At 39.6% G+C, this 12194-nt stretch overlaps 1 protein-coding gene across 2 annotated transcripts in view; it reads left to right on the forward strand.

Moving 5' to 3' along the window:
- CMSS1 (cms1 ribosomal small subunit homolog) overlaps window positions 1-12194 on the forward strand; it is a 222429-nt gene extending 210235 nt beyond the window's left edge. For both annotated transcript variants that reach the window (XM_066340924.1, XM_066340925.1), the window contains exons 4-10: window positions 79-208; window positions 2828-2887; window positions 3580-3682; window positions 5122-5182; window positions 6026-6113; window positions 7740-7828; window positions 11960-12194. In XM_066340924.1, the coding sequence (XP_066197021.1) occupies window positions 79-208; window positions 2828-2887; window positions 3580-3682; window positions 5122-5182; window positions 6026-6113; window positions 7740-7828; window positions 11960-12043 (615 nt within the window). In that variant the 3' untranslated portion in view covers window positions 12044-12194. The remainder of the gene's footprint in view (window positions 1-78; window positions 209-2827; window positions 2888-3579; window positions 3683-5121; window positions 5183-6025; window positions 6114-7739; window positions 7829-11959) is intronic.

A 12194-nucleotide genomic window follows, 5' to 3' on the forward strand; every position in this document is an offset into this window, starting at 1 on the left:
ATTTATTTACAGTGTTGTTAGCTAGCCAGAGGGCTGTATAGAAATACCACATTAACCCATTTTACTTGGAATTTATAGAAGAAGATTTCTGATGTTCTGCAAAAATGTGCTCCAAAACCTGGTGTCCCAGAAGATCTACAAAATTTGCTTACTCAACATTTTCATGAAAAACGTTCTGTGATTGAACTAGAGGAATTACAGCTGTCAGGTAACTTACCCTATATTTAATAGATAAATAATGTTTCTTTCATGATACTATTAACTTACTTTTCTGCAGAAGAAAGAAGCTATTTGGGGCAGGTCTTGAGCTGTACTTTTTAATGAAATTTTTTGATTATATTTCTTTTTTTTATTGTATAATTATTTGTTGTTTAAGTTTAAATGTTAGTTTCTTTGTAATAAATGTGAGATTTTGTGGAGTAATTGAAATGAAACATTGTTTAAATGTCTCTTTCTGTTGTAAAGTATTAATTTCTGTAGCTCACTTCCCTGATAGAAATTTTAAGATTTCTAGTAGTAGCTCTCAAGATGGTAAGAGAGATGTGTTTTGTTCCTGGGATTATCTGAGTCAGTCCAGATGCGTAATAAGGGACTGACAGAAACAGACAAAGAGATAATGAGGCATCATTTTCATGTGGGTCTGGGATTTTGAATGCAGTGTTTTTTCATGAATTGAGGTGGTAATTTTGGTCCACATGTCAAGTGACCAAGTTTTAGCCATGACGACCCTCTTTGCTCCCTATATCCTGCCTCCAGAAAAAAGCCATATAGAAAAGGCAAAAAGCAGGACAGACCTGTCAATTGGAGGTTGCACTGGAGATGATGGCAACATTAAAATTCTCTGCCTCTCCTGTGCAGACAGAGACACTCCCCATTATTGCTTGGTAGGGCTCATGAAGAGCAGCAGCCTGGTAACAAAACTGCACTCACCTTTAAGTCTTCTTGAACTCTCAGTGACCTATACCCAATGTAGAAGCCGCCTAGTCCAGCAGTGCTTTTTCTTTTTTAATGCATAAACCTGTCTATCTAGGTAAATGTGCTCTTCCTTAATCCCCAAGATTCTAGGTGGATTCTTTATTTCTGTGGGGCAGTCTCCGCTTTGTTACTGGATCAAGAAAACCTGGAGAAGTCCCATATAGATGTCTTTGAAAAGCTTCTGTTAAGTATTTTTTGGCATATGAGGTTTTTAGGAAATAATAAATTGCTTTGGTTTCCTTCTTATTAAAAAGAGCCCTTTGGGCTACTGAAGTGACCTATTTTCCATATGTGTTGGATGGAGATATTTTTTCCTTAATTTTTTTTCTGGGAGTTGAAGGCTTAGAGTGCCAAGGAGTTTACAAACTTGCACAGCTGTCCAGTCATTCATGTCAAAGCACTGACTAAATAACAAGCAGCTACTTTGGAGTCGTATGCTCCTGTTCACTGACAGAGCGCAGAAGGTCAGGGTTGGTCAGAAAGTCAGCATGGTCTCTTGCTGCAGTCTGGAGCTGTGTGTTTCTTTCCCCCTTCCTGAAGCTTCTGTTTAAAACTGTTGTAAATACTGCAGTGTTGCTGGGCTGTTGGTGAGGAGTCAGTGACTGAAACTGTGTCTTCAGAAAGGTCATTAATGAGACCATGTATTCAAAAAATCAGCCCCTGCCTGCTCCACCACCATCAAGTGCATCTTTTAAACATCATTTTTAAAGTAAATCAGCTGCTGATCCTTCAGTTGTACATATTCATTTCCTTTGAAGCTCAAGTCCCAGTAAATGTCGATCTCAGGATTTAATGGGAATCAGTGCAAAATAAAAGTTTTTAGCAAGACAGGACTTCAGCCAGGCATTAGGTACAAACCAGGATTGTCACACTGTCTGTTCCAGTGAACATCTTGGAGTGATGCTCTCAGCATTAGTACAGTGCACTATTCATGTGAACATGAATAATGTCTTTGAAGAAACTTCCTTAGTTCAGAAAATATATCAGCAAACATCCATGGACACCCTGAGGGGCTGTGCTTCATGCAAGTTGATGACAAATATGTAAGTCTTTAAAGACAGAATTGTTAATGCTCTGCAGAAGCATATTGTCCCATCAGGCCCTTAACAACAGTGGCAAGTTTTCAGACCATGGAATTTTAATCACCTTTTTAAGAACTTTGATTTTCTGTTCAGACATGAGAAATGACCTTCCAAAGAACCTGCTAGGATCTTCATAGCCACTATATGAAGTTAAATGGCATGTCTGCCACAGAGTGCTTTTAAAAGACTTCCTAGTTAACACAGTGACCAGAGAAAAGGAAGTCAGCAGGAAATGGAGGAAGAGAAAGGCACTGAAATGCAGTGGAGGTTGCTGTTAGGGCTGATATTGTTAGGTAGATTACCACAATAAGAAAGGCCAGAAGGTGAACAGACTTACTGACAAGTGAATTATTGGTAGATTCTTGCATTCACATGGTATGAATTATTTGGAGGACATACAAACACTTTTCATCATAGATATATTGGAGGAACAGTGTAGGAGTGTAAGGCTTTTGGCTGAGGCTTTGATTCATTGTGGCAAAGATATGTGAAAGCTTTCTTTAAAGCATGTGATCATACCTGTACAACAGCCCTGTTTTCAAGGTTTCAGGCTGGGAGAAATAACAGAAATTGCAGTTCAGAGGTGTTACCTTCATTGGTTTAATCCATAGAAAGTTTCTTCTACATTAATTTTTGCTTCAGAAATGGTAATTTATTGATGACGGATTTATGAAGTTGGGATTTCATCAATATAACTAGAGTTATGCTGCAAACATATATTCTCCCTTTGCTGTTAAACATCAACAAAAATATTTTTTCCTTGTTTTCAGATTCCTGTTTTTTGCCAGCCAATGATCTTACCCACAGTTTTTCTTCATATCTGAAGGAAAGTGAGTTTAAATGCTGGTCTGGGTGAGATGAAAGTTGTATGAAAAATATTGTTAAGACAATATTATTGCATTTTTATATGTAGGTACAAATACTGTTTATTATGAAATATTAATCCCTTTAAAGTTTTAAATTCTTTTTTCTGACAGGGCTTGCTTTTCTGGTTCTTTTTTACTCCATCACTTTTGGTTTTGGTATCAAAAAGGTTCTGGGCTTCCTTTTAATTGCTAGGGATTATTTATCAGTAATTTATTGTGGCTTCATGAGTAGGTGTATGCATTATCTTACAATAAAAGTGCTGCAGCTGTCTGCTGACATGAACCAAGAGAATTTTTATTCTCTTGTATATTTATATAGAACTTCTGGTCTGGTAAATGTTTCTTTGCAGTTGATTTTCTCTGATACAAATTGCTATGTGTGGCAAATGAAGACAATGGGCTCATCACCTTAAAAACTGTTGATTATTACTTCTTATCTAGTTTGTCCAGTTATGTGATATTTCTGTATTTTATTTATTTTGGGCATTCCATTTTCCATTTCCTCAGCCATGACTAAGTGCAAAAGTGTTGCCAAAGTCCTCAAAGGAGTCAGCATGTGTGTTCTTGCTGCTGGCTACCACTTCATCATGTACTCTAGTAATTTACAATTGTGGCATGTAGTACTCTGTGTGGGTACAAGGGCTTTTCCATTGCAGTCTGTCCTAAGTGGGCGAAGCTCCGGAGAACCCACAAAGAGAAGAAGTCAGTGGTGATGCTGGTCCTTTGCAGCTCTGCCCTTCGCTCCTTGGAGCTCATCAAGTATGTCAAGAGCAAATGCTGTGTTGGGGTTGGCAGTCAGTCAAGAGTTTTGTCTTGGAACCACAAAGCAAAAAGGCAAAACTGGGACACTGTCCTCTGCTAGCCAGAAAATTCACTCACTCAAACTGATGCAATATCCCTTCCTCCTTTAAACTCTGGGAGTGTGGTGTTCAGGTTTGGACTGAAGTAATGCTCACTGCTTTAATTGCCTGGGAAGTGTTACTTCTGTTAAAAACCAAAAGTAAGGTGTAACCAATTTAGAGGAAACATGGGACATGTTAAACTTGGGAGTTGAGTAAGCCCATAAAACATCATGATCCATCACTAGAAGTCATGGCTTTGCACCAAAGGCAGCGAGGACATGGCATTTCAGGGCCTCAGCTGCCGAGGTGTGTCTGGCCTCAGTGCCTCCAAGTCAGTGTCAGTGTTCTCAGCTGGCTCAGGCTGGCAGAACTGCTGGGCAGAGAGGACAATTTTCAGTGTGTCCTGTCCCTGTTTTTTCCCCTTCTTCATCCTCCCCCTTCTCACGACAGAAGTTTTGATGACTTTGATGAATTAATATATACTTTACAAATTTCATGGTTGTCTTCTGTGTCTTGACCCTACTTCCTGTGGTTATCTGCAGTACAAAATGAGATGGAGAGTTGGGAAGTTTGATTCCATGACACAGATATGAGCATAGATAAGTCAGATAAGTGCCAGTCATGCAGGCAGCAACTAGCACCTGAGACTTAGGTGGTTTAGATGTAGATAAACCTTTAGCTTTGCAAAATAAAAATTCAGTGCACTGCAAGAAGCATGCAGAGCAAGCTGTCCTAAATGACATTCAACAGATACTAATATGTTGTCTCCTGTTTGATGAATACAGAAACTAGGGTTGTTACTATGTGCAAAAATGGAGTGTCAGAAAAACAAGTCAGGGTTTCTAACGGATTAGTTTGGTTAATTGGAATTTAGACAATGTCTAAAGACAATGGCAGCCTAGGTTTTCCCAGCAGCCATGTTGCAGGAAGACTGTAAAATGTACATTTGTCCATACACAGATCCTTCCTTTTGTGTACACGGACTCGTATTCAGTAATGGCTTTATCTCAGTAACTGAACTATTTTTTAATTAGGATTTGCTGATTAACCAGTTTTGAATTAAGCTAGCTGTGAAAGCACAGACCATAACATTAAATATTATCTGAAAAGCTATCTAACCAATATTGCCCCCTACTGATGCCTTCCATTATGTATCTCCAGTTGTTGATCTTGTTGATGAGTAGCAAACAAGAATGTACACAATGTGCAGAGTACAACCAGGGTTCACTGGAGGACTGTGTGTGTCCCAAACATATTGAGAAATGCCAGTTAGTTTTTCTTTTCTCGTGTGTGGTCTTAAGCCCAGCCCTGCTTCTTGTATTTCATTTTTTTTTTCTTTTTTTTTTTTATTGCTAGGTCAATGACAGCCTTTAAAGGAGATTGCAGAGTCCTCAAGTTGTTTGCAAAACACATAAAGGTAGGGAATTTTAATAGAACAAGCAAACAGATAAATAGTGTGATACCATTTTCTAATTTTAATCCTTTGGCAGTAGTGCCTTACATACAGTGTTCGTATGAAGTTCCCTCCATTAGGTAATGCTTCCTTTGGTAACCCAGGGCTGCAGTGTGAGGAATTTCACTAAGCACCATCTCCAGTAGCTCTGGTGCAACCCTGTGCAGAATGAAGATGTTTGTGCATCTGCTGAGTTCACTGTTCCACATTCCCATCAAGGGTTCATTCAAATGCCAGAACACTCACACACACGGGTCTGTGGAAGCAAACTGTGTACCAGCACCCACATTTGGATTCTGAAAATTGAATGCCTAGATCCTCAGTATCCATACCTGTTAAAAAGCACACCTTATGGGGGTATTGGGCGTAATGAGTGGACACTTGGCCTTTGATATAAATGCTGTCAAAAACACACATGTAATTTGCTTTATTTCACCTTTTTCCAGGATCTTCATCTTGAAGGACTTCAGAGTTAATTCAAGTTTTTCAGAATTCCAGAGAATTTGTTTAAATGCTGAAGGAATCTTGCTGTTCTCACCTCCAAAAATAGCTGGTGCAATAGCAGATTTTTAAATTTAAAAAAGATTGAACTTCTAGAGAAGTGTGATGCCCAGCTGGCTTGCTATATTTCTTAAACTTTCTTCCAGATATAATCATCTGACAGTTTGAAAGACAAGTATCATTTATTACTTGATGGTGTTCTAGAAAGAAGTACAATGAGATCTTGAATATATTTCCAACTCCTTAAGAAGAAATTTTAAAACAATTATGGGTTTATTGTGATTTTTCTTTCTCTCTTCATATTAGATAAAGGAACAAATGAATATGTTGGAGAAAGGTGTGTTCCACATTGGAGTTGGAACTCCTGGAAGAATAAAAGCACTAGTGGAACAAGGTAGGAGAACAAGGAGGGTTTCTTCCCCAAGTATTTTGTATTTGGTCTCATGAAAAGGGAAACTTCCAACTGTTTTTTTTTTTTAAGTTGACATGAACATGTAGATTTGAGTACTAAACTGTATGGGTCTGTTTCTTCACTTGTGCTGTGTCAGTCAAAACAAGGTAAAGGTTCTAGTACTTCGTTTTATGATCACTTTAAGCTGGCATAAGCCAGTATTAGCAGAGAAAGGCAGAGTAAGGCTTCCTCTCACCTGCCACTCCATGCTTATTCCCTGTTCCTGCTCCCTGTGCAAGCCCAGGAGTCTGTTTGGCAGCACAGTGAAATGACCCAAATTAATCCAAAACCAGTGTGCATACAAAATCAGGTAATGAGCAGGCAGAGGTGGGGGACTTCCTCTTTTGGCTGGAATACTGATTTATGCTGACTTAAAAGTGATTGCAAAACCGTTGTGTGAGATTTAAAGCTCCAGGAAACCAAACACTGCAAGTGGATCAAAAGGAAATAGTGGCAGAAGTCACTGTATCATATGTCACACTGAGCTCAGGGTAAACTTTTGTGAGGGGTGGGTGAAAGATCTGCTTGCTGATTTGATCTTATTTCTCATTTGCCTATAATAAAATTATTATTCTAAATAAATCTCCTTTTCTCTACCCAAATTTGGAGTATTTTTACTTACTCAGTAGACAGTATGTACACAAAGAAAAAGCACAACAAAATGACAAGATGATAAGGCAGTTCTTTCCATTCCTCTCGTGCAAGACACTGTCTTGCTCTGACTATGGCCTCTTGGTCAGGGACTGGTTGTGGTTTGGGACTCTACTGCTCCTTCCAAAAGAGTGCAGGAGCAACATCATTTTATTGCCTCCACCAACATTAAATGTTAGTGCTCAGCACATCAGCACATTGCCATGAGAGTAGTGAGGCACTGGAACAGGTTGCACAGAGAAGCTGTGGATGCCCCGTCTCTGGAAGTGTTAAATTTTATCCCAAGCTCTAGTTCTTTCTTGACAGTTTAGTGTTGCAGTGCCAGGTCACCTAGAGATGGAAGAAGAATCAAAACAGATGGGAGAAAATGGTAGGCATCATGTAAAAGACCAGGGAAAAAATAGGAGAATGTCTGAAAAGCAAGTTCAGAAAGGACCTTTTTTTTCACCACCATTTATTTGAAGGATAAAGGAATTCTTCAGCAGCACCACTGACCTGACTCATATTCACATAGCACCCTGTCCTGTGAATTGCTGAACACTGCTCCTCTTAACATCAATTTTCAGGTTAGTGTCCATGTAACTTACTAGTGACATCAGCTGTGGAAATTCAGCTCCTGTGGTTTCATCAAGAGGAGGCATGAGGAATTACTTTCTGGCAGGATGTTAAGCTCTGGCAATAAGTCTGGCAACAGTAGTTGTTCTGCTTTTCTGTTTATCTTCCAAAAAGGCATGGCATTATGTGGCTAAGGGAGTTTGCAGTGTCAGTGCGTTAGTTTTCCAACCAGCAAATGTAATACTTAAGTGTTCAAAGATTAGTTTCCTTGGAAACAGACAGCAAAAGATGTAAAAGGCAAAAATCATTTTGATAAGCATATGTCATATTATCTTGGTAGTGAAATTTATGTTGCCTTTTTAGATGCCCTGTGCTTGAACTCCATGAAATACATGATTCTGGATTGGAACTGGAGAGATCAGAAACTAAGGAGAATGATGGACATCCCTGAGGTACTGTATAAGCACCTGTATATGTTATATTCTGCGTATTCAGTGCTTTTGTTGGTAGTTCTCAGGTCTTGGTCAATAAAGTTTTCTTTCTGTAAAGCTGTCTTCAATGGTAAAGGAACACAAGAAGTTCACATTGACTGAGAAGTCTGTACTCTCAGGTCTCAAAATTATCTCCAGAAAAAGAATTTTTCCATTACTGTTGCAAGTCACAGCTGTGACTTCTATGGTTGTGCTGTGAGTTTTCCCTGTTTATGCTCGATGGATGTTCTCCCTGTCCCCAGGGAGTTCTCTCAGTAGGAGGAGTTTGTACAGAGTCTTAGACCTCAGCAAATGAGAGAGGTGGGCATCACTGACTGTGAAATTTAACAAAGGGAATTGCTGGATTCTGCACCTGGGATGGGCAACCCTGGATGCACAGGCAGACTAGGGAATGAGATGTTGGAAAGCAATGCCATGCAAAGGGACCTGGGGGTCCTGGTCGATGGAAAGCTGAATCTGATCCAGCAGTGCCCTGGAGCCAGGAGGGCCAGCCCTGTCCTGGGGGCATCAGGCACAGCATCACAGCCGGGCAGGGGAGGGGATTGTCCTGCTCTGCTCTGAGCTGGGGTGGCCTCACCTCGAGTGCTGGGGGCAGTTTGGGGTGCCACAATATAGAACAGTATAAAGCTATTAGCAATTGTGCAAAGGAGGGCTATGAAGATGGTGCAGGGCCTTGAGGGGAAGCTGCATGAGAAGAGGCTGAGGTCACTTTGTCTGTTCAGCCTGGAGAAGAGGAGACTGAGGACAGACCTCACTGCAGTTACAGCTTCCTCAACAGAGGAAAAAGAGGGGCAGGCACTGTTCTCTTCTCTGTGCTGACCAGTGATAGGACCCAAGGAAATGGCCTGAAGTTGTGTCAGGGGAGGTTTAGGTTGGTTATCAGAAGGTTCTTCGTCCAGAGGGTGGTTGGGCCCTGGAACAGGCTCCCCGGGGGAAGGGGTCACAGCACCAAGCCTAACAAAGTTCAAGAAGTGATTGGACAATGTTGTCAGGCACATGGTGTGATTCTTGGGGTGTCCTGTGCAGGGCCAGCAGTTGTATTTGATCTTTATGGATCCCTTCCAACTCAGCATTTTCTGTGATTCAGTGAAAAGTTTCCTCAAAAACTAAACAAAACTATGTCCAAACATCTATTTTTCTCCAGCCGAGAGTAAGATAATACCATATGAGTGGTTCTCTTGGTTTTTCTCTTTTCTTTCTTGTCTTTTTTTTCTGACAAGAAGTAGGATGCAAACAATTTAGAGCCATCCATCATTTGTACACTCCTTCTAAGATAATTCCCAACTCTTTCCATTCTGTAATCCATCTTTTATATTTCTTGCTGTAACAAGCTATACTGTTTACAGTATGTTGTGGAGCATCACCTATTTCAAGCCAGATGAAGAGGCACTTTCCTTCATTAGTGCTTGTTAGAAAGCTCCCGATTTCCTGCACAGCATCTTCAGGTTTGGTACATTTAGAGCAGGTCCATACATGGAAGGACTCTCCCGGGAAAAGGACTTCTTTTGCATGTAGACATTAAGCTGTATGACAAGTAAAAATCCATCAATGGATTTCCATTAATCCATCAATGTACTTGTCTGAGTATTTGAAAGTGCTGCATTTTACAGCCTCACATACATGAAACAAAACAAAAAAAAAGTATACTGAAGAAATGAAGTAGCAAAACAAACCTGCCTTTGCTTTTTTGGAGGCAAGGAGGCTCCCTCTTGTGGTTAATACAGGAGGCTTTTTTGGTATGGTGCTTGCACTTACCTGTAGTTTTTTAAAGAACAGAAAACATGAAATCACAGACAGTACAGTACAAAATCAAAAGCAGTACAAAAGGTGTTGATGGCAGTGGGATGGATTTTTTTAAGTCATATGAAGTCAATATCCATAAAGTAGGCCATAGGTGATCCTCCTCCAAAAAATGTTGCCAGTATGCCAGTGTGATCCCCCTCCAAGCTTACTTGCCAATATTTCTTTCTCAGCTATAGCTTTCATCTCACTGTAGGCAGCATCATAGCAGTTCTGTTTGTCTAGAAATACAGGCCAAAAGGTGTGACTCTATTTTACTAAGGCAAAATCCAAAGGCTGTTTAACATAAAAAGTTAAAGTTTAGTTCAAGTTAAATCCAGGGAGGTAAAAACATTGCACCATCATATGTTGTGTTAGGATAAGCAATAGATATTTATGTGTGATTACAGAATAGTGAATGTGTAATTACAGAAAAGTCTCCAAACTGTAGAAGTTGAAGATAACACATCATAAAGAAAGGTTTTTGACATCTTGGGCTAAATTTATAAGTAGAGTATTTTGCAGGTATTTATCCCACTACAGACATCAGGCAGATTCCTTAAAGTTGTGTATAAGGAATGTCAACAGCAAAAAACACCCAAAAAATGTTTTCGTGCTAAGGCGTCTTAACACCACATGTAAACCAATGGGATGTTTTAGCAACTTGTGGGTTTCAAATATGGAATACAATCTTAGTCAGCTTTACTAAATATATAGAAAAACGTCAAAGTTTTCTCAGAGAGAGGAAATACAGTACCAAAGACAATTCCGAGGTTTGGCTGTTTGATGTACTAATTTCTTTCACCTGTGTTATTTGTGGAGGCAAAATTATACACTTAAAATTAGAAACTCAGCATACCGGCCTATTTTCAGTGCAAACCTCAATTATCAATAATTTCTTCGCATACTTAATGTGCAACATTGCTAGCCTTCATTGTGTTTGCACCAGAAAGCAAAAACAGCTGGAAGCACATGTCCGTTGTAATTGCTGGTTTTGTAGTCGCCCGATGTTCAGTGGAGAATTCTGTGCACAGTGGTATATTCTAATAAATATATGAATTTAAAGACACATGGATCTTCCCACATGGCAGTTCTGTATCCCATCATATCCACACAATGGATGGTGCCCTGATCCACTGCTCAGCGGCCTCAGCATCTCATTAGTTAAAGCTGCTGGATTTTTTCATTCTCTGTTTCTGTGTCTCCCCCTTCGTTCATCCCAAACAATGGAGAGAAAAGGAGATGAAAGCTCCCGGAGAAACCACAGGGAGGAGTGAATGAGTTTATGAGACTTTGTCTTAGCACACTGGAATTGAAGTAAAGCATAAAGGTGTAAATAAAAATGGATTGTACACTTTTTGATTTGACCAAAGGACAAGTTTCTTGCTTTGAAAGCTTTTTGTATAGAGGTTGATGGCAATACAGAGCTGTCTCAATTCCTCACATTACTTGTTCCTAAGATCCAAGTGAAATTTTTTTTCAACAAAACCCAATATTGTATTTTCTGCAAGCACACACCAAGCCTTCAGTAAACTTGAAAATATGCTAAGTTTAAGTTTCAGACTTCATGAAAATAAAACGTTTGTGAGAAATGGACTTGTGCTAGGAAGACAACTATTTTCACCTTTGTGTAGCACATCCAGTCTGGCTGGATGTGGCTTTCTTACATCGTTTATTCCTCTGCAAAGTGGAGGGACAGTAGGATATAATCCTGAGAGAAAACTTGCAAACAAGTTATTTGTAAGTGGTAAGAGGGACCTATAAGGAAACTATGATGATAAAGACTGGACTATGATGATAAAGAAACTTGTGTTCCCTCTGAAATATCTAGTCAATATTTGCTCTGTAATACATTTGTTTTATCTTTAGATAAGCCATAAGCTACAGCCATATCAGTGTCATAAACCAAAGTACTTCTTATGCAGCACAGGCAGACCTGACCTTCATGCTCACTTTCATTCAGGTGTCTCAGGCACAGACAGGGCTGTGCCTCTTGCACTGCCCTTGATCTGCTTTATGCCAATGGTTACTCTGGAAAGTCCTGTAGGGATTCTGTAGCCCAGGATGGGCCTTTTGCTGTAGTATGCTTTATCGACTCTGCCAATGACAACTTTTCTGTAGCCCTGTGAAATGGGACTTCAGGGCTGCAGGGCAAATGATGGGTATTTTAAAAAATGGAAACATTCTAGAGGACCTTGTATAGGAATCCCTTCTTTAATTTATAGTCCTATAGTAAGGTGCCTGAGTAAATAAATAAATAATAGTATCATTACAGTAACTTCTTATTCTTTCTTTGTTTTTTGTTTTCTTCAGATAAAGAAAGAAACAATTGACCTACTGGAGAAGAGTATTATGAAGCTGTGCAGAGATGGATCTGTGAAGCTGGGACTCTTTTAATGAGTTTACCAACAAGGAAGTAATTTGCTGCTTCATTTTACTGTATCCTGCCTGTAATTGAATTTTGACTTTTCACAGGTCTCAATACAGAAGGCACATCGTAACTTTTTCTGAGTTTTCTTTTAATAAAAACCCAGAAGTTTTGTTTGTG

The sequence above is a fragment of the Sylvia atricapilla genome, chromosome 2 (assembly GCF_009819655.1).
Source record: "Sylvia atricapilla isolate bSylAtr1 chromosome 2, bSylAtr1.pri, whole genome shotgun sequence".
NCBI classification, from domain to species: Eukaryota; Metazoa; Chordata; class Aves; order Passeriformes; family Sylviidae; genus Sylvia; species Sylvia atricapilla.